The following is a 27,280-nucleotide window of genomic DNA, read 5'->3' on the forward strand; positions in this document are numbered from 1 at the left end:
AGAAAAGGGAAAAGCGTACAAAATTCTGTGGGTTTAGTGAAGAGGGAACAGTGGCCACATAAGTCTGTCGCTCTCCAGACCTGTTTGAATCCCTTCTGAATATTCATTTATATTTCTCATCTCAAAAAATGAAATAAATAACCAAAACCAAACACCAAAACCCCAGCCATCCCCAATAAAAAGTGAAATCTTTGATAATACTATTTTGTGAAATCCCATGTTCACAATCTCTCCTATGTTTCTCTCTCAGATTTGCTTATTTTATGCTACTTTCCCATCTGCCTTACTGACTATGAAAGTTGCTTTCTAACATAACTGTGGTGTCTCTGAATTTTTTTAATTCTGGGCTACCTATCCCAGATTTCACAGACCAATCAACATTCTCACTGCCATTTTTTAGCAATTCCAGTATCAAGAAAAAAATATGAATTTAAAAAAAAAAAAGGGATAACCTGCAGAATCTAGCTGGAGATTGTACATGACATAAGTTTTTCCCAAATTTGGCTGTAGCAATGAAATGTTGTGAGACTCAGAGCTTTAAGGCAAAATGGAATTTTAATTTATTTTAACAACTAACAATTTTTGTTCTTTTTCCTCTGTGATGCTGTGATTTAGTAGTTTTCATATTTTACTAAAGTGCATATTCTGTGAGAAAATCAGGTCAATGAATCAGTAAGTCAGCATTTATCTTTGTACTATTCTTATCTCCTCACCTGCAAAGAAATCTCTGATGGYAGCAAGTAGTGTAGTGGTTATCACTGTATTTTTGTGGAAGAAATGTATTGATTTTAATGGAAGCAGAGCCCAATAGTTTTACTTATCAATATTAACATTAACTGGTACATAAAAACTGGAAACAAAGGTGATGATAGAATGGATTGCTCTCATAAAGTYTCTGATGCTGTGGCAGTTGTTAGGTAAGATACTTTGGCCCAAAGCAATAAAATTTCTCATGAAGAATAAGCAACCATTAAAAAAAGAGATGGTTTCATTTTTTTTTTTCACCTCTCACTGCTTCTAAACCTCTCTTGTGGATACTAGACCTACAAATCATATTTCATGCATCGTCCCTGGCAGATGATATGTTTCCAGAAAGACTTTCTAAGGAGATACAAAAGTACAAATATGTTGGAAAGGTCATGACTTTTAAGTTGCTTAAATTGTTTATGTTTCATYGTCATGTGTGGAGTGTTTTATGTCAGTAGAGAACTAACAGAAAATATCTCATTTATATTCGGGAAAGTTATTTCCCTTGAAAACAGCACTGAGTCACTGATCAAACTAGTTTTGTATAACTCAATAACTTATTTATGTAATTCAGTAGCACCACTTGGAATTAAATTCAAAACTCYAAATTTGACATATTAAGAGGCTTCATTTGTAGGGAGCTGTTTCCTACTGCTGTTCTTCTGTGTTTAAATCTGGGCAACTCCTTGGGCAAGCACAATAAAAGATTTCATTCAGAAGAAACAGCAGAGAGTACCTCAGCACAGGATTTCCCACTATTCCCAACTTGGGGTGCATCTCCCTCTAATCTCCATTTTCTAGTGCCACAGAGCTTTTTAGCATATTCTCCAGCTGATGGAACAKCAGATTTAGCAGCTGAAAACTGAGGGACTAGAAAGAAGCAAACATAGCTGTTAGGACAGATAACATTCCTGAGAGACTTCCCTGTTGCTCATGTTATTTACCAACCCAGCGTTTGTAAGTGGAGACCAGAGCATGCCTCTTCCACCCCTGCCAGTGTCATTTCAGCCCTGCTCTGCCTTGCTCTCTGCCTCTCCGAGCTCACTGTTCACCACTGCTCGGTGCCCTGACTTCAAAAGGAGAGGCTCAGCTTCTGGCATGTCCCAGCTGCTGGTTCACACTCCTCTTGCATTCCAGCTGCCTGCTGTCCTTCCCAGGTGTCCTGGCTGTAGAGAGGGGACAGAGCTCAGGACAGTCTGGATGTGGCCAGGTTGCTTTTCCTTACCATGCGCATCATCACTGCAGGCGTGGTTTAGGGGGGAAGAAAAGGTGAATGCGCCCCTGGACGTGTGTCATTTGTCTCACTCTTCATCATTAGGGGTTATTGCTGGGATCATCCCTGTGGACCCCGTCCTTTGTTACCATTGCCTGTCCTCTGCCCAGTTCCTTCATGGCCAGGAGATGTGGTTCTGAGAAGGTGGCAGTGGTGGCTCCAAGACATTGTGCTGGAAAGCAGCACTGSTGCAGGAAAGGGTGTGTGCTTCCAGAAGAGGAAATGCCAACAGGGAGCAGCAGTCTCCCTCAGACCTACAAGGTTTGTATGGGCAGGAATTGTAAGCAATGGAGGATTTTGTGACAGTGGACTCTAAAAGTATGTAAATGCTCTATCCAAAACCCAATTTGTTGCCAGGAAGGTAAGCAGGGGGTTTCATGGATTTGTAGCTGGAGCCTCTCATTCTCTGTGAGGCAGAAAGGAAATTCTGGACAGACCTCTTAAGCACAGACCTTGTGGGTTTGGGGTGTGAGAGTGTGAGTGAATGAAAAATATGAGACAGTGCCTGTGAGTGGGTAAAATCAACCTTTATGGAGGTTGGGTGTGGTAAACCTGTTTTGGGTTTTTGTAAGCCCTTGGATTTAGTTTTGCTGCATTAATTTCTTGTTGAAGAAGGTGCTATTGCATCCCTCCATGCTCAGTCTGTCTGAGGTTACCTGTGGCTTCTTTTCACTGTCCCTKGTCCTTGATAACCAGAACAAAAGTGCAGGATGTACATCCCATAATGCAACCAGGACTGCTCCAGGACGCCCCAGGTCTCTAAACATGATGTATAATGACCTTCAGGACATTTAAGAGGGAAAACCCCCCAAGTTTGTAGCCAAAACGTTGACCCAGTGTGGGCTAAATCCCTGGGATTTTCAGTTTTTCATAGCCTACAGACTGTGGGCGAGCTGCATTCCCTTTCCAATTACTACATCAGTGAGGAGCATAAACCAGCAAAAACTAATAAGAAAATGTAATGCTTTTAGCTGGGACTCATGGGAACAAAGTGTAATGATTTGCTGTGCCTTTCACAGCATACTCTGTGCTGTGCTGCCAGGGAGAAATGTACAGATCCTTAAATAAAAGTAAATAATAGATAATGTCTCACATAATAGCCCTATAAATAGATGWCTGTCCTGGTTTATGACTTGAAATTTAATTTCTTGCACTCTACTCACTGCAACTAATTGTTGTGTAGAAAGGCTCATGCCCCACACCCAGATAGTCTCAAAGTCACTTATTTCCATGGTTAACTTTTGAATAATTATCTATTCCTGTAATGCATTCTGCAGTAGAATTTTTGACATTTTTCAGTACTGTTCAGTGAGAAACTCGTTTTTGTTCCTATATACATGAAATGTTCGGGGAGCAAATTACATTTCTCACTGTGATTGACTCCTGTGGAGTTATTTGTCTAGGTAGCAGCTTGAGGCTCTAAATATTTGTTGGAAGCAAAATCCATTTAGATTTGCAATTYGTGAATCTAATTTTGTTGCAATCTTAGAAAAAAATACTCATTTGAAATTAATATGCACAGTCTACACAGTCATAAATGTTACTGCTCAATAAGAATACAATGTTGACATAAAAATTATAATTATTTTCTTCTTTTTATAGCTTACATTAATTTTTTTATTTGTTTTCTGGTTATTAAGACCATGGAGATTGTGCTCAAGTATTTTCTTCAGAGAGAATTCTAAAGTATTTAATTGCTTTCTGTTTTTAAGTGGAGATTCTCACTAATTTCTCTGACTGTAGCAGATAGGGCATGAAATAGAATGCCAGATAACTGCAGGATTTCTGACAAAGGTCACAACAGTTAAATGCAAATGGCATTAAGAAAACTCTCTGTGTAAATCTAGGAGACATAATGAAAACTGAGAAGCTTTATTCTACTTTAGCCTGCAGATTACAAGAAGGGCATGAGGGAGGGCTGAGGAACTACAAGCCTGTTAGTCTAAAATCAGTACCTGGAAAAATTRTGGAGAGGATCACACTGGGYGCTATTGAAAATCATGTAAAGGATAAGGCAATCATCAKTTTTTGCTGGCAGCTCATTCACTGTCACACACCCAATCCCTGTATTTTATTTTCAGCATCAAACTCAGTACTGAGCACAGAACCTAGTTGTGCCTTTTTTATGAAATTATGTTGTTTCAGTCCAACAAATTAGTATCTGTTATAAGTGATGAAATGACAGTGGTAAATTTCTAAGATTCAGCTATTGAATTAATAAAAAAGAGTTAGATTTTAAAAAGCTCTATTTGTTTTGTTTTTCTTTCTGTTTGGTTTTTTGTTTTAAATTGAAAAGTATTAAAAAGCTGAGGATATTCTTAGCATATCAGGGACACTGGAGCTGCTCTGCTACAGCCTTGCAACAAGGTTAGTCTTGATGTGCATCCTGGTTTATTTTTGACATGCCCTGGCCTCTGTGTTAAGGTGAAAGGCCCTCCATCAGTGAGGGTGGATGGAGCTGCACTGTTGGACACAGAGAGTCAGGGCACATCTTGTGACTGTGTCCTCCCCACCTTGTGTGCTCAAGGTCACACAAAGTAGACTGAGAGAGCGTTGCARTGGCCTCTGTTGTTCCTGTTTCTTCCTCACCTGGGTAATAGATGTTTTAATTACTCACAGCCAATTCAACCAAATGTACCTTGCTGTTGGAAAAAGACACTTGTTAATTTTTTATTTTGATTTTGGCTTTGAATTTATCCCTTTTTGTTTTTCAAAGCACCAGTTCTGTTCTTTCAAAGTAACTGTAAATTTTCTGTAAAGTCAGCTGGGTTACTAAGTTAAAACCACATGAAAAATGTTGAATTCTTTTATCCCTTATGAACTACCCCTTCAGTGRTTTTCTCATTTTCCCTTGTTGTCTTGAAATTATTAGAAGTCATGAATAGTGGTATTAATTTTAGTGCTATTAAAAAGTTCAAGCCCTGGAAGTCTTACTGTGCCAAAAAGAAAAATAATTGGTTTTTTTCTCCCTGAATTTTGTGGTCTGGTATTCTATAAATTGCAATTCTTGTCCTCCAGAGAAAAGTGTAGTTTGTGTCATGTCAGTGGATCTCAATAACAAAAGGTAAGTGAAGATGAATTGACTCCTGCCAAAAGGCGCAATTAAAAGTTGTGAATATTCTTGTATAGACAAGAAAATTATTTTCTATCATTTAAAGGCCACTTTTGTGGTTTTGTCTGATTGCTAATATTTGATTGATTCTTGACTGACATCACCATGATCTTAATTTAATATCTGAGTATGAATTCTATGCCAGTGTAAAACAGAACTTTTCTGCATCTCAAAACAAGTAATCCCACATTCATGGTCAGTTGTCTTCAGATCMATTTCACAAAGCCATCCATCATAAATATCAGTGTGAGAAAAGCTGAGCATCTTCCTTGTGTTAGGCAGTGGGTCAGGATGAGGGGAAGTGTCAATGCATGCCATAAATCATGACAACACTCACCAGAAGAAGCTGCTGGGCAGTGTCACAGCCACGGGGCTGAGCAGGCAGAGCTGGTCCTGAGTGCCCAGTGGGGAAAGCACCACTCCAGGAAGCAGAGCCCTGAGCTGGGGATATCTGAACACCCTGTCTGGGCTTTTTAGGGAACACTGCACACACAGGAATGTAGGATATCCTTAGCAAAAGCACAGCTCACTTGCCATCTCATCAAAGCAGGGAAAATGTGGTCTCAGTTGCCATCAGAGATGGAGCAAGAACAATAAATCCTTGCTKTAGAGCACCCAGCTGGGAGGGGAGAGATTTCTTGTTCCCAAGACAGCTTTCTCTTAGACCATGATTGTCTAATCTAAAGTACAGAAATAGATCTATGTTACCTGACAGAGGCCTAAGTTTCAAGTATAAAATCTGGATTTTTGCCTTAGGTACCTACATGAGGTAAATGTTTTTGATWGAGAGAAAGTCTTTAGTCAAGCAGATAAAAGCATGGAAACAAGCAATGCTAAGAAAGTGAAGATAATTAAGTGTGGGCTGAGAGCAAGGAGGGAGCAGTAGATTTTTTGCTCTTGAGTCCAAGGGCTTTCAAGAACAGTGTTATGGAGGAAATCAAATTAGGTGAGGGATGATCAGAAAGTCTCCCCTGTCTCTAAAATAGCCTAGCCTAAAGCAAGTTTATAAGTCAGCTGAATTTAGTGGAGCTATTACAGCTGTAAATGTATCTACTCTTTACTGGGACTGACATCCCAGTAATGTACGGAAGATAATTYAGTAGGCTCTTGTAACAAGAAAGATGTTTTCTTCTTCAAAAGTTGCCTTACCCTCACACCCTTTTGCTTTCTTTTTCCCTGAGAAATAAGGCATCCTTTTACAGCAAGCAGTTATCCCATTTCCCCTGGGTCCTTTGCCATACCCAGCTCTGCACAARGTAACTGCAAATTGTTGTCAGCATGACAGGAATAGCTGTGCCTGCATCCAGTTAACTCGGAACTGAGTCACTGAATTGTAAGAAAAAGTGGAACAAAATGCTGTGCGTGCAGAGAATATCCCACTGTGCCCTGTGTGAGTTGTGTGTGGGGTGTTTTGCCCAGGTACAGGAGATGGGAGTGCTATTCCCAAGGGAAGCCTCTGACTYGCCTTTATTCCATGCCTGGGGAGGAACTATGGGAGAAGCTGACAGTTAAATGGGGCAAATGGATTACAGCTATGAAAACACCTGAAAGGTGAAAAACACCTTTTCTTTTAACCCATTTGCTGGGAGTAGGTACCACTCAGAGTCAGAGAATTTTGGCAGGCTATATATCTCAGTGCTACTGATAGTTGCCTGTTGCTAATAGCAAAGAAWGAGAAAAAACTCATGGAAAGAGCTGCGCTGGCATTGATCTATTCAGGCTTTTCATCTTACAGGAGCAAAAGAAGGGGTCTGGAAAACATTGAAAAATATGAATTTAAAGCTCTTCAAACAAGTTCCTTCTGTCATAAATCATGGAAGTGATATCCAGTGTTGTGTCACCAAGAATTGTAAGGAAGCTGCAAGGAGAGTAAAACCCTAGGAAATAATAAAACCCAGTCCACTGAGTTGTGACTAAGAACCTGCCATGAAAAACTATAAAGTTTTGTCGAGGGGATTGGGTCCTGAACCTTGAAAAAGAAAACAAATTTTAAAGCCTTCCTCTGGAAGATATAATTTGTTTAGGATACCTAGGGCTCAATATTAACCTAAATCTCTTCTAAACTTGATAATGTAATATACATGTAAATAAAGTTGCAACCTGCCATGTCCCAGTCATGGTATGGTTGTCTGTTTTTTTTTTGTACAGGAGTGGTCAGAACCAAACATTCGTCTAGCTGATGGGGCAGAGCAAAAGATGCAAAAGCTTCTTTCACTTTAGGGCTCCCAGTCTTGAATACATAGCTTTTTTATTTTGCATGCAAAAGTCAATGCAATAGTTGAAAATGCTCATGGATGTTAAAAATGGAATAGTTCTTATCAAGAGAATCTTTCACCATTTTATTAGCTCAGACAGAAAATTGATTTCCCCTGAGTAATACTAAAACAGATAAAGCTGAAAACCTGACTAGAAGATGAATATCTCTCAAGTATAAAAATTTTCCAATATGATATAGATCTGAGTTAAACAAAATTTGACATGATGGACAGAGCAATCAGGACCAGTGAGGATTAACAYATAGAGAATAATGAAAATAATAGTTTTCACTGTCGCTTCAAATAAGTAATAACCAAAAAAAAATCATCTCCTTTCTCCGTATTTGGAATGGATACACGCAAAATAACGAAAGTAAGCATTTCTATGGCTTGGTTCATTGCAGGCATCGTGTCGCTGATCTCGCTGGCTGTGCTGTCCTACGAGCGCTACAGCACTCTCACCCTGTGCCACAAGCGCAGYGACGATTACCGCAAGGCTCTGCTGGCGGTCGGCGGTGCTTGGATTTATGCTCTGCTCTGGACCGTGCCGCCTCTGCTGGGCTGGGGCAGTTAYGGGGTGGAAGGTGCAGGCACAAGCTGCTCCGTTCGCTGGTCCTCAGAGTCAGCTGAGTCCACGTCCTACATCATCTGTCTCTTCATCTTCTGCCTGGTTGTGCCAGTGCTGCTCATGGTGTGCTGCTACGGGCGCCTCCTCTACGCCGTGAAACAGGTAAGAGGCCACATGCTCACACAGTGCACACTGCTCTGAGGCATGTGTCTCGACTCTTTTTAATCAAATTTGGGAGTACTGATGGTAGAGAGCAAATCAGGAAACCAAAACAAAATTGAAAAGACCGCAGGAAGCCTCAAGGAAGGTGCGTGAGGTCTTCAATCTTCTTAATTCTCCTGAAGCTGCAGTCAAAACAACCTGATAACATCATATAGATACTGATTTTGTGGCTAGTGATATTGTGTGCTGAGAAAACCAGCATATCAGAGTGAAGATCGCATTTGTAATGAGGCAAAACCACATTTACCTGTATAAATAAGATGTCAATGCAAATATTTCTTCCTGGTTTTGGATTGTGGCATTTTAATAATTTCTGCTTCTTAATCTGTGGAAGTTTAACTCTACAGTAATTTTAAACACTCTACTGTGATTTTTCCCTTTTCAATTATTTCCCTTTACATCAGCTTTTTTATTGAGTTGTCCCAAGGATCAGCTTCTCCTTGTAATTCTAAGCCACATTTAAGTTTTCCTTTGAACTACAACCACCATTACTATTACTCCTCCTGCTACTACAAAGATGCTCCTCTCAGTGGATTAAGGTGCRCTGCAGCTATTCCAAACTGAATTTTACAAAAGACCCTGAAAAGGGTGTGATATTGTGAAGTTTGAATACTCTTGGGACAGTGATGGAATGGTTTAATGATGAATAATGAGAGAGGAAATAATGTATAGGGTTTTTCTAAGTAGCAATTCTCTAAATTGTTCAGATGAATTCTCTAAAATGTTCAAAAAGTGTTAAATGGGAAAAGAAATATAGTAAATCTCTGAATTGAGACTCCTACAAAATTAAAGTGAATGTAGTTTGCTTTGATTAGTCATAAGGAATTAAGTTTGATTGTTTTACACCATTTGTCAAAACTGTGAGAACACTTAAAGCCCAAATGGGAAATCTTCTCCTGGTTGAGTACTGAGTGGGCCAGTAAAATCCCTTTGATGAATCACRCATTAGTACTCTACTTAAAAGTTGTGCAATATTAGTATGGAAAAAAATTTCCTATGATTCTAAACCCTCAAAGTGAAGTTGCAGTCCATATCTGATCTCTGGGCAGCAGTTTCTTTTGTCAACACCTTAAAGAAAGAGGCAGGATGTTGGAACATGTGGTACTATAAAGATGCAAAAGAGACACATTTCTTAAAATTTTGTCTCCTCTTTCCTTCAGCCCTCACTGCCCTTCCTGGCAACAGCCATCATCCACTATACATAAACACTTGTATGGGTGAAGCTTCYGTAGCACTTTAGCCTCTAGTGCTAAGTGTAGACTCATGTTATTCTATTCAATTTTTAAAAAAATTCAATTATATCAAAAGTATTTATAATCTCACTGATCTGCCTGATGTGTCTGAAGAAGTTGTAGCAAACATGCTGAGGTAACAAAGTGTCATAAAAACGATATGTGCACTCTACAGCCATTTGATATTTGGTCATGATAACTGGGTAGGCTGGGTGGAAGATTAGGTTGATTGGTTAATCAACTGTCCAGAGGAAAAAAAAAAGAGGGAAGGAATAGCATTTCCCACAATCCTCTCTCATCCATCCTATTTATGCCTTCCAGAAGGATCAGCAAGCCTGTGGGGTGCTGAGGTTAGAAGATCCTGAGAAATTTTGTAAAAGGTGGAAGTGAAAGAGAATTTAACCCAATCTTGCATAACCTGTTGGAGGGACAGGCCTTAGGGAACAAATACTTGCTAAATGCAAAGGAACTCCAGCGAGGATTAGCTCATACCTTAAAAGTTGTTATGACTTGAGGTCATAAGAGATGCCTGAGAATTTGTGAACTCTTGAATAGCTAAACCCTAAATTTTTACACAAAAAATYTAATGCTTTCCCAGTGCTTGTAAAAGATTTCCTTGATAAGTTATATTTCACCAAAAAGAATCTCAGTAAGAAAACTTACCAGCTTTCTGTGATATACCAGAAACTATTTTCAGTACCATAATCCTGAAACCTTGCATTTCATAATTTTTCCATGACATATATAAATTTTCAATGAACTTATCATGACACAGTCACTGAAGTACAGACTTCTTTTCCTTTGGTCTGAGGTCCTTTAACTGTTCTGTTATAAACAGGATAGCTTATGAAATGCTAAATTAGGTCATTTTTCAAACTAGTGGAAGAGATGAGCTATATGCAAATGAAAATAAAGTAGTTCCTATAGTACAAAGAATAGGTAGGATAATTAAGAAAAGATTAAGAAGGATTACTGCATTCAGTGTAATGCTTTAACTTTCTGGTGTGGGCAAAAAAAAAATAATTATCTTGCAATTTTCTGGCCTTGTAAATTAAAATCCTTGTGTGACCCTCCGTGCTGTGTATTAGAAGTAATGTGGGAGCATTGCAAACATAGTAAGTGCATTATCCCACCTTCAGCTTCTTCAGTTACATCTTCTAACTGCATTTTGTAATTTTGCCAGATCTATACAAGTTTTTTTATGTTAGAGCATTGTAGCAATAATGGTATTGCACCCTGAAATCAAGAGCAAGGGAGTTATGGCATTATTAATAGTGCAATGTAAATTTATTGAGGTGGAAGAAATATCTTAAGAGATTTGGGATAGTTAATGCAAGAATTGGCATGGTGCCTTCATTTTTTCTTATCAGGGACAGTGATCATGAGTCTGCCTTCCTCTTTTTCTTCTCTAAATTTAGTCAGGTGTTGTAGCATTCCATCACTTGAAGCATTATTAGATCCCATTAAGTCATCTACAATCTGTGTAATGGTAAAAAGCTCAAGGATTTCAGTAATACAGGTTTTATGAAATCCTTTTATCCATCCTTGTATGGATAAYGTTAATAACAAATGCCATTAAACAGCTTTAAAACACAACTCCACCATTATCTCAGAGGTCTTGCCATTTATCAAGCTTAAGACCCTTAGGAAWTTTTTTTTTTTAAGTTATGGGATTTTTTTTCCAGGCTGGCTTTATCTGGATGGTGGAGTCTGATCAAGGGACAAAGTTTTCCCCCTCACAAAATTTATTTACATGTTTTTTATTCATGTACATTCTACAGCACAAGGGAAGGAAATKGAGGATGGTTTATTTTTCCTTGTACAATGACTTTTTTTTCAGTTCTTTGGCTTATGATACTTCTTGTGACTCTACTGTTGCATTCCCTCTGGAAAAATGTTCTTTGTGAAGTCAGTGTCAGTTGTTTACACTTTGAAAAGTGGGCTCCCAAATGTGGAATTACAGAGATTAGCAGTGTGATCACTGCAGCACAAAAGACACAAGTGATTAAAATCCTCCACTGAGGGGCCCAGAGAACTCATGTGAACCAGCCTAATGAAAATTAGCAAAACTTTTAAAGAGATCTCTTCAGTCTGCATTATCTCCTCCGTACATGCAAAAATACTGCCCAAGGACAAAAAGAGTCCCAAAAGGTTGTTTCAAGAAAAGTTTTCAGTTTGGTTTTATAGAGACTCTCATCTCATTGTCAGCTTTCTTCTGAGAGCTGTGCCTGAACAAAGCTTAGCAAGTCTTTGTGAAACGTAGCTAGGACATGGAAAACAATAAAAAGGACTGGAGGCAGAGCAGAAAGACTTAGACAGGGCAGAAAGACTACACTCAGTGTAAAAAATTGTTAAAGTGGGCAAAGGGCCAAAGGTCGCGCTGTGTCATGGGGGTCTGGAGTAGATGAACTTACAATGTGATCTGATAGTCCTACAGAGTGAAGTTTGTTGTGTTTCCTGTCATTACTCCAGTTTTACTTTGAGTTTGTCTTTGAAAAAAWWRRAAAAAAAAAAGAAAAAATATTCAGGGATAGATTAAGACTGGCTCATGTGAGGCAGAAGTTAGCCTTACCAGTATGTTTGCTTCCACCCTGTGCTGCACATATTGCTGCTTAATTTCTCAAAAGCTTCTAGTTTTAACTAGTGACCAAAATGTGAGTCCTGGTAGTGGAATTAACCAACTACTTCCCTTTACATCAGCTTTTTAAATTTCTTTTGAAAGGTGCCACATGAATTCTGACTTCCAGATGTCATGGGAGAACCAGATCACTTTTTTATATCCCATAGGCTGACCTTTATGAGTCTTGTCATCTTGTTAAGGAATAGGGAAGGTCAAAGTTACAGTAGAGAGCTMCTTGAATCTCTTTCTTACTCCTCTTCAGATTTCAAAGTACCAAATTTTGTAGARGAAAAGTGATTCCATCTCTTATGTAAGAAGTAATGCCCCAGAACAAAATTATCACTCTATTATGAACCCAATGAAACTAATTTTTAATTCTGTATGGTGAGATTTTTACTCTACATTACTTTTTAAAGATTTGGGTATAAAACAACAGTCATGGTTTTGAAATCTCCTGTGCCCACAAAGGAAGTGTAAGAGAAAAAGGAAAGAAGCGAGCTAGTTTTTTATGAATTCTGATTCCTTAAACTTGTTTTATATCTGTACTATTTGGAGCAGTTAAATAATATCTGCAAAAGCATTTGTTGTATCATTGTTCATTAAAGTAGCCAGAAAAGTACAACAAAGTAGAAGGACCATGAATAATTCCAGTTTTCCATCTCTTTTGGAAATAATAATTTGGAGGGATAGAGTACATTAGGGGAGAATGTTTAGTGATTTAAACTGAAAAAATCTTAGACTACAAATAGTAGGATGGRAACATAATTATTGTCCCATCATTCCTCCATTTACATCATATGGCTGTTTATAGGGAAACTTGATTTTCTGAAACTTTGTCTTTGGTGACACTGAAGTTATTATTTCTGTTAAAAAAAAAAAAAACAACTTATAAAGCAATTATACATCATTAAATCTTAACTTCTTATAACCCTAAATACAACCAGATTTGTAGTCATAGAARCAAAGTTCAAAATTTTTCTAGTTGTTTAATTAAACAAATAAGTTCTAAGATAAATAATWGAGGTGAAGTTGATGTAGACCTGGTTGTGCGACTCCTGTAGATCATCCTTTTCAAATGTGATTAACTACATTTGGGATTTGATTTAATTTCAAGTATGTTTGACCCTTGCTTCWTCGAAGCCTAAATAGTCAGCCATTCCCATTAGACAGCCATATCTTGTTATTTTTTACCGTATGTTCGTAAATTTATTTCTTCCCTTTGCATCTTCATATATGCATTTTCTCCTAGTTTCTGCTGGTATAGAAGAAGAATGAAAAATAGCTTTGCCATCTATTTTTAAACCTTGACATAAATATATAATAATTACATCTCATTCATAGTAAAAAGAGTTCTAGTTTGCAAATTAATTAATAGATCTTTTCTGTCACATCATCATGAAGATATGGGAACTTAATTAGAATACAGGTATCAGGTTGAGAGAATTGAAATAAACTTACAAAATGTAATGAAAGGGGTCTACTGGCTTATCAGATGCTACAAAGGAATACAGCCTATCATAAAAGAAAAATAAATATAAATATTTCCAGATTTATGTACAGCATTCAACAAACACATAGCAGTCAATATTCAACATCTGCTTACCAGGCAGTTGTTTGACCTCTGCCAAATTCTTCATGAGCAAGCCACTACACAGCCAGAACACAAAGCTGATAACAAACAATTTTTTGGATTCTGTGATAACAGGAACATTTTGTGGTAGCAGACACTCAGGCCATGTTTTTTTTTTAATTGTTTAATTCTGTGGTATTTGTTATAAGTACGGGCTTTATATTATGAGAGTTATTCACATTCCTGTGTAATACTGTATTTTTTTCAGAATTTCTAGATCACATCTCTGGTAGAAAAGCTGACTGATTTTTGTTATTTTGAAGCAGACGAGCACTGAAAGACATTAGACAACATATAATATGTTCTCTAATATCATGTGTCTATGATCAATGATAATTTTGTTGAAGTTCTGATTGTTTTCAAGTCTTGTTGGCTTTTCACATCAGAATTTTGTAAGTGAGGTGATATTTGGAGTAGCTGTTTTGAACATTATTATTTAAGAAGGTATGGAATACTTGGGAAAAAATGACAAAAAGTCTTATCTTTCCATTTTTAGTAAGTTATTAAATTTTGTTAAAAATGTAATTTATTTAGGCAGCAATCTGTAGATGGTATTACATATATAAAAAATCATTATTCATTATTAAGAGCATGTTAACTCTATTTTTTCCTGATAATTTCTGTAACAGCTCTCATCTCCACAGCCCATGAGTCCCATTGCTTMTCTTCTCCATTACCCTCACATCACTCTTTACATAGATCTCCTCCTTCCTTCTTTCAGTGAAGAGATTTCCGTACTTTTTTCCTTTGAGATTTCCATGCTTTTTTCCTTCCTCCCACAGGAGGTTTGAAGATGCTGTGAATAYACACTGATTTTCCAATGCTTTGCAAAGCTAATACTACTATTCCTATTGTACTGAAGGAAAGTATGTGGTTTTGAGAAATTACCTGTGAGAATTCAAGGCATTTTAAGAATCTATCTATCTAGCCTAATTTTTTTTCTCTATGTTCCCTCTGTACTTGGTGGAGAAAGACAATCACATCAAGGAAATTATTCTCAAAAGCTGCAGATTTTATCAGCCACTGGTACATAAGATGAGTACCATTAAATGAAACAAAMTGTATTAAGGAAATAGTTTAACTTTGAAAAGAAGATACCATGTGTCAATAATTTTATTTTTCATATTACCTGCTTTCAATTATTTTCAAAACGGTGGTATGATAGTTAAATTATTATGCCATTATGTCATTGCTATTTAATGTCAGGTCATAATATAAAATACAAGAATAGCACTTTTTACTTTTTAAGTAAAATCTCTAGTATTCTGACACTAACTTCTTACATTCATGCTTTTATAAACAGCAATTTTCAGATGTCAGTATTTCATGTTTCAGGTAGTTCTATCCTCACATGTTTTGTCCAAGGATATTACAGTGAATCAAGTGCTGATTATTCTCGTTAACTGATTTATTTTAAAATTTTAATGGGAAGCCTGTTTGAATAAAAATTTGCTTTCATTAGGAAGATTTACTAGTGTGTTTAATTTTTAAAGAGCTTACTTATTCTTTTACTCTTTCATAACTATTAGGGTTGGCCCAGGAATTGAAATGATTATTAGGTACCTATCATGAAGCCACTGTAAATGTAGTATTGATTTCTGGGGTTTTCTGCTTTCAACTGCAAAAATATTTCAGTTGTGTGCACTACATTTRCACCAGTTTTTATTAAAGGAGTCTGTCTCAAGGGAATAAAATTCAGTGTTTTCTCTAACAGTGGAGRAAAATGTCAAATCCTGAGAAATAAAGGAGATAGCTCACAATTTTTTTCTTTGTGTATAGCTGCAAGGCTTGTAAGTTCACCATCTCAGCTTTTAGGAGAGTAAAGGTATGGTGAGTCAATCCAGCATAAAATACCTTTCAGAGGCTTTAAGGACTTCAACATTGGTGCTTGCACAGACACATCTAATTCATGGCTGACAGGTTTATACACTCAGGGTTGTTCTCAGTATCTCTGATTTAAAAGTGTTGACCAAATGTTAAAGCATGTCATCARATTCATCTTTATTTTTTTGAGGTCTGATCATCCTGGAAGGGAARCAGACATGAGAAAAGATTATGATCTTCTTTCCCCTGTGTTTGGAGAAGTATAAATCATCAGTTAATTGTCTGCTTTTTGCAGAGAAGAAGTGATAAAACTTTAGCGTAAATCAGGCAMTGTGCAAATTCATTGTAAATCAAATTGATGGCAGGTCAGAAAACATTCATTGGTTTTGCCACTTTTCATACTTTAGATAAACTAGGGAGAAAATAAGTCTGTCATAATCTTTAATAACAATCTAATAGAAATTTAAGATCGGATGCATTAATCTCTGGGTCCATTATGTCCTGTGGTTTCATGAGWTTTTCAGTTTACAGCAAATGCTATACATCAATATCAAGAATCATAACATCTCAGTTCAGGGTATGATTTAGTAAAGATTTTTCCTGATAAGAAAAAGCCTAAGTGGTTTGGTTGTTTTTTGCTCACCAGTTATAAAGCTGGAAAGGTTAAATGTACAGAAGAGTGTTCTGCAGGGTGAAAAATGTGGGGTTTTGTACTTACATTTCAGCATGGAAGAATTTAGCCACATTTACTTACTTACTGTTCTGTAGTTTAACTCCAGAGACTAACTTGTGACCCCAGGCAAACTTCCTGACAGAAGAMTTGGAGGCAAATTAATTGTCCYACACACAGCAGCTCTGTGGCATTGKCCCCTAGAGGAACACTTGTGAAGGTCTACCTGCAAAGGGATGCTGCTGTGCAGTGAAAAGAATGAATGTGCAATGCAATGGCTTTCTTTCTTGACTTCAGACAAAGGTGTATATTATTTTAAATAGACCTGGTTSAGAAATAGACTTTCTAGTCTTTTTCCAGTTAAAGATTTTGGATGGAGATTTTTTTTTTTTTGAATGAAGAAGACACACACAACACAAATCTTAACCTCAGTGTTTTTCACAGATCAGCAAATAATCACCATTCTGTTTTTCCATAATCCTCCYCTGGAACATTTAGATATTAAAAATAGAAGAACATCCTCTTGACCCTGAAAACACTCAGGGTCCTGATACTCTTGTGCAGCAGTGCTTAAACAAAGTGACATGGAACAAAAGATCCTGGAAGTCCTTGGAGCTGATAACCTAAAATGCTTGTGAGATCAGTGTCCTCATTAAAATAGCTCTGTGAGGTAACTAGGCACTAAAAGGCCTGGAATTTTTGGTCTCTGTCAGGCATATTTCCAAGGAACAAGAGAGAAGCCCATGGACACTTGGGCACCACCAGAAATGTCTCCAGTTTGTGTGTTCCCACAAGATGTTTTCATTTTTGTGAATCAGTTTCCCAGTGCAAGAATGTTGTGCTAGGAATTATTTTGACCTTAGCTAATCTGTAAATTGCCAAGGAAACACTTCTGTTGCAGTGCAGGTGATTTATRGAATGCTAAGAGGGTTTCTGTGTTTCTAACTCTTTCCACCTTCTCCATCTTCTGCACCGTGCTCAGTATGCATRTATGGTRTGACAATGAAARTKCAGCTTTCACATTCRCATAATWGTTCATTTCCTCTGGGSTTTAACAAGGGTAAAGGTGCAAATGCTGGTACTGAGCTCACTTTGCCTCATCAGTACAGCAAAGAAGTTTTGAGAAGTCAYAGTAATTTTGATGTTCTAAGAATGTATTCTCTCATGCTCATGCAGTCAATCCAAATCTGTATTATCACATGTTTTGTTGTGGGGTTTACAGGTCTATATTTGCTTTTTCACCCCTCCCTCTGTTATTAAAATAATAGCAAGTCTATTTTATGGAATTCTTCCCCTTTATTGAATTGATCCTGTTTTGCAGACTATTTGTCTCTGTCATTTGGTGGAATCAGTGGATATTAGCTTGTGTTGTCTGTAGTAGATTGAAACTGGGGTCATACTTCAATTTACAAATGTCTTCTGTCYTACTACACTTATTTCAGTGGGCCTGATAATAAAGTGAGGGCCRCTGTTACCAGTGAAAAATTATAGCAGAAATAGGGCCAGTACTTTAAACACATATTTATATATTTCAGGCAGCATTGTATTAATTTGAGTCTATAAAAATTGATTACCAATACTCTGAGTACCTTTATTACTGGCTTTGGTAGAATAAAACCTTACAGAACCCAATGTCCAGTGTAGCTCAGTTGGATTCAACACTGGGGCARTCAGTTGAGTGACCATAATTGTTTGTTTGCTTGATTGCTTGTTTGTTTCTTTTAAATGCATGGCAGGAGAGTAAGTGGGAAGATRAGTCTGGAGCAGCAGGAAGGGAGCAGTCTGTGGTCCAGGCCACTGATTTGACCACAGTAGAGAATTGSTGCAGTTTTTAGGGGCCAGGTGGCTGCTCCTGGGCTGCTCCTGAGCAGCTTTCAGCAGAGTGAGATCCATCCTCATGAACTACGCAAAGCAGAGGCTGCTAAGGCTTTTTCTAAATTATGTGTGCTAACATAGGGCTTTTCATAACTTCTTCTGGAAGAAAAAAGACACTGTTCAGGAACTTTCCAGTTTGCACCTGGCACTTGTTTTACAGGGAGCCTCCTTTACTGAAGGAACACTTGTCCAAACCTTCCCAGGAGAAATTATACCCATCTATCACATCATAGAGAGAGTTTTMCATTTCTTCTTATTAGGCAGATGTTTCATTTGAATTTCACTTCAGTAGTAAGTGAAGATGAACTCTTCAGCTGCTTAATTGCAGCTATCTCCATATTTAAMAGCTCAGGAATCCTTATGCAGTGAATCAATATCCCTCTGGACAGGCAAAAGATAGAAAAGAAAAAGATAAGGTCTTAAGTAGCCCATGTTTCCTTCAGAGAAATATGCATAAGGTGTATTGCTCTATTTCTCAAGTTATTTTTAATCTGTTGCCTCTCCAACTTGTCTATTTCATTCAGTTTTCATTGTAACTTAACAACCATCTTCTTTGTGGTCTTATTCATTCTTTCCTTTTTATTTGAAGGTATAAAACTAAAAATGAATATTCACTCTTAATTTACAGTGTTTGGGGTCCTGAGACTTCACTTCCCTGTTCCTTTAGCATCTTTCCCCATTGTTCTTTTCAAATGTYTACACCATATGCATCTTAAAAGAACAACCAACCATCTCTAGCTTGAAGTAGAGTCACCTGGGCTTACAGTGAATAGGTAATTATTTGACTTTTAGTCTGCAGCACAACTGACATGTGCTAAGCAGCTGAACTAATCACAGATAAATATGTGCTAGGGCTGCCTTAGGGCATATTCCAGAACATCTCCTGTATTTAAAAGTGGTAATCTGAATTGAAATGGGAGATCTGTCAATTAAACAGCTTCTCAGGTAATAAAAAGCATGTAAGGTGTTTTCTAAGGGGATCTCAGCAATATTTRTTTTGTTTGTGGTCACTTACATGGCAGAAGAGGCACAACACTGCCGTTTCTGAAGGCTGTAATATTAATTTTATCTGGTAATACAACCCTTCATTTGAAAGTGCCTCAAACAAGGAAAGATAAATTCCCATTTACCCAAGATCTTGCTACTTATATCTGGCCTATTAAAGATTAAATATAAACAGTTTGAATAAAACCAGCCTGCACAGAAATTATAAAGGAAGAAATTAATCCATATTCTGAGCCTAAATTAAAAACAGACAAAAATTGAGCAAGCACTCCCATAAAGAAGGGAGCTTTTGGCAGTCCCATTGAAAATATTTAAAATGTTGGTTATATGTCTATAAACACTGGATACAAGCATCTGCCTTGCACATAAAATAGAATGAATATTGCCACTAGTTCCCAATTGCATCTATCGCTGGTTAAACACCAGCAGAACTCTGCTCTGCTCTGGTGCCCTCAAAATGGAGCTGGGCATTTAAAATCACCTATCTCTGGGAAAGTTCACTTAGCAAATTCACCTTGGATATTGCTTTCTGCTTTCTCTATTGTTATGACTTGCAAGAGCTCAGTACAAATCCTTAAAGGCTTTACCTGATACTTTTCCCTCTCTCACTTCCCGAGCAACACGGGGATATTAGTTCAATTTAAATGTCAAGTTCAAAGAACTGACTTTCACATTGYTCCAACCTGGCCTTTCTGAATCAATCTTTAATCTTTCTGAAGAAAATTTGTAACTGTGGTTGGTAGTCTGGCCTTGGCCTTTTGTTAATTGCMTGCTACTCCTGGGAGTCTTTTCTTTTTGTRTGTTTTCTTTCACTTTTCAGCAGTGTAAATGCTCTTCTGCCCTGCTCACGCTTCTGTGCTCCAGGACTGTCAAGGCTCAGTAGGCGCTCAGTCACGTCAGCCTGGAACATTTTGGATTTTCTCAATATATAATTGAATGGATTTGCTTTGGTCTCCATTGCTGGCTGAGCAAGTTCAGGATGTTAATTCACTCTAAATGTCAAGTTAAAAGAAATACAATTCCAGCCTGCTGAATCCTCTTGTTAACTTGTTCTTCTTTTTACTTTGACCTTTCCTTGGGGAGGTGCAGGTATTGCTCGATTAGTTTCAGTCTTTCTAGAAGAATGGTGGAATTTTGTAAGACTACACCATCTCTGAGGTCATAAAATTCACACTGGACAGGTTTCATAATGGCTCTAACAATATCTGTCCCTGCTTACTCATTGCACTGTGAAGAATTCTTCTGTCCCAAAACTCWGAAATGAAAGTGTTGCTCACAAGTGAGCTGAACTTGCAATATCTGTATTTAACAAATACTGACTTGAAGAGGGTTGGATTGGTTAGTGAATCATTGCTAGAACAGTTTGTATCTTGACACTAATTGTCCCAGATGTATTGACTCTATTCAAATTAGAATTAGAAGGAATGTTAGAGAATTATTAAAAATATCTGTGTTGATTTTTCCTAGTCGTAATTGTCAAAAAATAGCATGTGCATAACAAAATTAGGCTGTAAAAAATATTGTTCTAGTGCCAATCTCTTCCTTGGAAAATGAAAGACTTATTGCACAATTGGAAGCAGTATTATTTTGCAGATCTGACTACTGGCCAGCTGCAGAATCTCTGTCCTAAGGAGACAAACAACCTCAGGAGTTTTGTTACAGCCTCCTTTTGTAGMATYACAGTAAACACCCATGGAGATCATMACCTGGGAAGTGWCTGCAGTTGATCAGGAAAGCAAGGGCCAATGGCCAAGAACAATTGTCTGAAGCAGGGGATCAGGGCGGGTGAGTGGCTTTGTCAGGAGTGTCACAGACCAAGGGAGAGGTGGGCAATACCTGGCAATGACAGCAGTTGAGGTGCAGTTATTTGTGCAGAGCAACCCTATCATACATCATATACACACATACATATGTGATGAAGGGCTCTTGGTTATCACCCTTCAAACAGAAGACARAGTTGATTTGAGTAATTTAACGAAAAATTCAGTTCTCTGTTCAAGAAAATCAAAATGAATGAGGTGCTAGAAATTGCTAAGAAAGCCACTGACAGAATCACCCCCAGTGATGTTATTGTACCATTGTATAAATTTGAATACTGCAAGGAGTTCTGGTCATCTATTTGAAAAGGGTGTAAGAGAAACAGAAAATGTGCAAAAAGCRTAACAAGTGAGAGCTACAGAGCTACAGAAGTGTTCAAGGAGAGGTTAAACAGTGAGAGAAATATCCTTTGAAATCTACATTCAAACATTACTGTCTTTCAACCCTGGTACTACATTTCACACGCTCAAGTTCTTCAACATGAAATCCCAGATTCCAAGATTATAATTTGGTCCAACCAGGAAAGCATCCTGACCCATACAGAGTACCACTGAGAACGCTGTGTATATAGATACTGTTTCAGTATAGAATTAGGACATCAGCTCTGAATTTCCAAGTACAGGTCCATAAGCGACCAAGAGCTGACTGTACCATACCAAGTCCTTCCTTTGCCTTCCCCTTTTCCTTTCCTTTCCTCCTTCTTTCCCTCTCCCCCCACTGCCTCCCACTGTTTTTGACTCCACTTCCATCTTCTTATGTCATTTTCTCTCCTCATTCCTGTTWGTCTCAGTCAACAAGAAGCTTGCTAATAACAATTGTTTTCATTTAAATTAAAGCAAACATTAAGATAYAGCTACCTGATCATGTTTTCTGACTCAACCATTCTAATTACAYCTCTTGGACTGGTCCTGAATAAAATCTGCAGCTGCAGCGTTCTCGGACACAGTCAGTGGCAGAAGACCAGTTTGCCATCTGTTCACTTGTCACTTTACTCTTTAATGATTTTAACCATCACAAAAGAAATTAAAATATACTAAAGAATAGCCATCATGTAGTTTTAATTAATAACATTTTTCTCCTGCRCCTTTACGTTGGTCCCCTTGGAGTATGTGAGAATACATGGCAAGTAGCTCAAATGAACCATTACAGAGATTTTTCTGCTTGGATGCAAAATTCAGAATTTGTATTGATTGTTTTCAGCTGTCATCAGAACTGTGTTATTCATCACRTTCCCCTATAACCCAGTAATCTGTGCTACCTGAAGAAATAATTTATATAAGTGCTGCCTTTTGTACAGCAGCACAGCAACAACAGTATAGTAATGTGTTTGCCATACTACTCCCCTTCAACAAATGAGAAACAAATTTGAGGGAAAGCCAATGCTATTTAGAAGTTCTGAATCCAGCTATCTAGTATCCCAGTCATCTTCTAAGAGGTTATTTTGGTCTTTTTCTTACTGAAATAGTTTCTTTGCTATAATAATACTCTTTTACAGAGTCAGAGCTGTCAGGATTCAAAAGAATTAGTAGTATCAAAGCCAGTATAACCTGATGGGCTATTGGTGTTTTTCACTGTTTTYTTCCAAAGTAAGTATGCCTATCAGRCTGATGTGTTTTACTTGATATATGATTACAGCTTACATATAAAAATGAAATGGAGCTTGCCAACTAGCCAAGTTTTGCAAAGTTGCACATTTTGCTTTTAATGTGTAATCTATTTCTCTTCCCTATCAACAGTATAATTCAGCATCAGTATACTTTACAATTGTGTGTCAGCACTATCTGTATTGTGCTCTTTCTGCAGAGAAATGACAAGGATTTGTCTAAGTCTGGTGAAGTTAACACAGCTCACCACTTTTATAAATGCCTGGCTCTCTCCTAGAAATGCCAGTAGGACGCCAGCTGGGCTATTAGTGCCATAAAACTGCCACTCCTTCCCTAAGTGATGATGGTGACTCTATAAAAATCACTGACCTGCCTTTAAGCGAGCTTGGTGAACTTTTTTTTCAGTGAAGACCATTGGAGGCCTSTTGCAAAGTCAGCAGGAAATTTTCAGTAAGTCCCCACTTCTCAGATGAATGCTCTGTGCTATGGGCAATTTTAACTTTTACTCAGTATTAATAAGCTTAGTAGTGGCCTACTAATCCTTAGCATGATTTGTAAGAGAAAAACCTTATTTTTCTGGCCACTTATTGCAGAAACATCAGCCAAAGAGTTTTGTTTCTCAAGGATCCATTATCTTGACATTACCAGCTACTTCCTTTCTGTGAATACCCCACTAAGTCATAGTTCAGCAACACTAAACAGGACGTAGAAGATGGTTTTTTCCCTTTTTTGAATTTAGTCTTTCTCTCACTACTCTAAAAAAGGCTATGAAGTCTTTGTAGTTGAATATTCTGAATGGGAACTGCCAACATGAGTTGCTCTAAAGTTGGCCAGAATTAACTGTGCTCCCATTTTGACAGGTAACCTGGTCTAGTGGGTAAAAAGGAAACCATAGTTGTGATACAGCTCAAGTTCTTGGCTCATGAAATGCCCTTAGCAACTACAGAAAATACTGTCCTAGAGGACTGCCCATTKCATGGAGATCTGTGAAGTGCTTTCAGCATTTTCATTAATTATATTGATCTATAATTAAAATTCAGTGAATATCAGGATTTGTTGGTGCAAGTTCAGGGTTTTGCATGGTGAGAAATTATACAAGGTGAATAWCCACAGGCTGGRAATCAGTACTGTCTAAAGGATCTATTTTGAATAGTGAGTGCTACATAAACGTGTGGGTTTGGGAACACAATACCTTTGCAAACAGAATAGATCTTATTTTGGGACAGGTGAKCAGAGGTGGGGAACACCTTGCTTGTGCTCTGTTCTGTCTGATGGTTCTGTTAAACCAAGATACACAAATTTTGGGAACAGATCTATGAATAGTTTCAAATGTAAGAACACTGCTACTAAAGAGAAGCAGTTGTGACYCATTGTGCTTGCACACCCTTACATTAATAGAAAGACTCAAGAAAACCATTTCTAGAAATGAAGGTCTAGATCAGATGTYACTAAAGGGTTTGAGGGATATGTGTGTTGAAATAATGGAGTGKGTTATTCAGGGATTTGAAATATCTTTCTATTAGACAGTAACTCTCAGGCTGATTGAGGGGTATTTGTCCTGCATTTAGTGCATACTGGGGAAGGGGGAATGATAGACAACTCTAAATCCCTTGAGAATCCTACCAGCCCTCTGGGTGTAAGATTTTAATGCATTAAAATTCATGAAATTCCTAATATTTATTTGCAAACGTAGTAAAACTACTTCATCATGGTAACAGGAAAGGTACAGTACTAGAGTAGTTTATGGCAATATGGAAATGAAATGGTAAGAAAGCAGAGAAATTTCGTCCTTTGTCTCCACCAGCTTCTATTTGTTTTAATGTGCATCTGACAAAGCAATATAAACTTTCAGAACRCCAGATTTGTGAATATATAAGAATAACTATAACCCAAAACTTTGCTGACTCTGTCACATTTGGCATTTGTATTTACTTAGAGAATATTTTATGGCATGTTTGTTATACTTKGGGATGCATATTTCAGTATTTCTGTTGCTTAAAAAATCATGTATTTCCTTTTCTTTTCAAATATTGTATCCAGCTTCAGAAGATAGACAAAAGAAAAAGATTTATTTAATCTGGACTTGAAAAATCATGTATGCTGGTAAAAGTATAATTCAGAGACATTTTACTAAAAAATCCCCATATGTGTCTCTGTTTTTTATACTGCTTTGCTCTGTTTTCTAGTGGTGATGCTGACTGTGCAGGAAAGAAAACTAGATGGCTATACTTTAGGTCATAATTTGGTGTTAAGCTGAAATACAGAAAAAATGTCATTTATATCCCTGCCTCAGCCATATGTATCTASAACTTACAAGTTTTCAAGCATCATTGCTTCTGCAGATCCACAGTCTTCCATCAGAGAGCATACAGTGGGTAGAAACTGAAAGTCTCTCAACAAGCTCATCCATTTGAGTTGCAAGAATTTGGAAAATTGGAATGTTTTGAGCTGTGCAAGTAAGCATCTTATTTTTGTTGTTTTTTTTTTTTTCAAAATTCTAACAAGAAGCAGTATCTAAAATACAGCTGCCCATCCTTTCTGTGCTCCGTAGGAGTCACGGTGTGTTTTTATTCACATCATTCTGCGTATCCCCAGCTATGTCAGAACACGTAAATGATGGATCTCATGTGTCTCAGAGTCCTGGATGTGGATAAACTCTGGTCACTTCTCTTACACTGGGCACTCTGGGACTTGTTTTTCTCGTCCATTTCCTTCCATGTCATATTGCTGCCCACCCGCTGCCTTATATCTGACACCTTCAAAGGGCCACATATTGTAYGCTGGAAAATGGCTGTCACTTACTCCATGTCTGATTGTTTCTTCCTTTTTCCTAACTTTCTTCTCCAAGCTTGGATCACTCTGGTGTAAAACTTCTCACACAATTATGTAAATATGTATGTGCGTGTGTATATATAATGTGTATATATATATATGTATATATATATATGTATTTGTAACATAAATAGTATGTTTTATATATACTAAATAGTATGTTTTATATGTACTAAAAATAGTACGTATACATTTTTGCATAAAAGTGAGTATATGTATATACACATTTCAAAATGTTCTTTTTTGTTTTGATTGATGACATTTTTCCTTCAGGTGCAGGAAAGTGTGCAGTCCATTTTCTATGTAGATGATAGCATATTGTTGTTTAGCATCAAGTAGCCTAGAAATAAACCTTGAAAGAAGTTTTACACCTGTCACTTCATCTGTTTTGAAAGAGTTCAACTTTATTAGTGATGTTGCATGTGCACATTCTGCATCTTGCTGTCTCTGGAAGAAAGAACACAGAAACCAACAAAAAATTAAGGTCTGACTAAATTAAGTTTTCCCTTACTGTTTCAGGAATTCTTCAATGCAAAATACAACAAAGTCAGCTTAATTTTTTTTTCATTTTTCTTTTAGCATCAGATGGACTATTCAGTCAGTCAGTCATTGTRACAATTTTTAAAACAACAGCAACAACAGAAAGGTGAACCCAAAGCAGAAGTTTGTTATCAAATTATTGGTTAAAACATCATTTGTTGGCAAGCTTTTAAAAAAAGAGGAATTTTATATTTAATTACTGGCTTGATTTTCTGAGCGCGATCTYGGCACCTTCCACCTTTGCAGAACAGCAACACTGTGGTAACAACAACAACAACACTGTAGTAATATTACAATACAGGTTCACATCTTCCTTGTGTTGAGGACTGGATGCAGCACTCCAGCTGGACTCTCAGGAGGGCAGAGTAGAGGAGGAGAATCACCTCCCTCGCCCTGCTGGCTGCTCCTCTTTTGATTCAGGATGCATTTGTACCTTCTGGTTTTCRAGCACACATTTGCTGGCTAATGTCCAGCTTTTCATCCATGAGAATCCTGAATTCCTTTTCCACAGAGATTGTGGCAGTGAMTTTTCCCAGTCTGTAGTAATTTTTGGGATTTCCCCAACCCACATCCAACATCACCTTGCACTTGGACTTGTTGAACTTCCAAAACATAATGTTTGGACAATGCTGTCAGTCACATGGTGCAATTGTTGGAATTGTCCTGTGCAAGGGCAGGAGCTGGACTTTGATGATCCTTGCAGGAGTATCTAATGGACTTCCCTTTCTAAAGCCAAACTGTTAATGAAAACCAAATGATAGCATTACACACCTTTAATCAACTCAAGCACACTTAAACTAAAAAATACACAGTAAGTAAAGACCAGGATAAAACATGTGTTATCAATGAAAAGAGAGACACCATGGGCTCCTTCTTTAATGAATGGGAATGTGCTCACTGTGTTAGTCAAATTGCTGCTAAAAGCCCTTTAGCAGTGAAAAAATGTACTGCATCTAAGAGGATTACAGTGTTTCTTAAGTCTGCAATGGAACTTTGCTGAAYTTACCAGCAATTGCTTTAAGGGCAATGTACAAAGCCATGAATTTTGTATTTAAACCATCACTTCACCTTGAGGCATTAAGGGCACTAATTCCCATTTCAATAACAAAAATTTATAATAGAACCAGTCTTCAGCTGATAAAATATCCTTCCTGTAGACTTAAATTCTTACACTTAMCAGTGGCATAAAATAATTATCTGTATCACCCCTTGTGTGGTTTTACAGTTTCTGCCTTCTGTATTTGTTGCTATTAACTCATAATGTGGCCCCAGCTGAGCAAAATGCTCATGTGAGGGCTTAAATCTCAGTTTGCTCTCTCAACATGTAAGTATAAATGCTTTGTAGAGTCAAGGCCCATTGAACTCTAAGATGACCCAAACCAGATGTTTCTGGACCTTCTCCATTTCCACAGGGTGAYACATCTCTTCAGTGTTCACTCGCTTTGAACAGAGC

At 37.5% G+C, this 27,280-nt stretch overlaps 1 protein-coding gene across 1 annotated transcript in view; it reads left to right on the top strand.

The window, feature by feature from the left end:
• LOC130575545 (pinopsin-like) overlaps nt 1-27,280 on the top strand; it is a 75,017-nt gene that overhangs the window by 19,831 nt on the left and 27,906 nt on the right. Inside the window, exon 3 of the mRNA XM_057369489.1 lies at nt 7,792-8,117. Within this exon, the coding sequence (XP_057225472.1) occupies nt 7,792-8,117 (326 nt within the window). The remainder of the gene's footprint in view (nt 1-7,791; nt 8,118-27,280) is intronic.

Source organism: Malurus melanocephalus, unplaced genomic scaffold, assembly GCF_030028575.1.
Source record: "Malurus melanocephalus ecotype Western Australia unplaced genomic scaffold, MMel_1.1 scaffold_111, whole genome shotgun sequence".
In the NCBI taxonomy this organism is placed as follows: Eukaryota; Metazoa; Chordata; class Aves; order Passeriformes; family Maluridae; genus Malurus; species Malurus melanocephalus.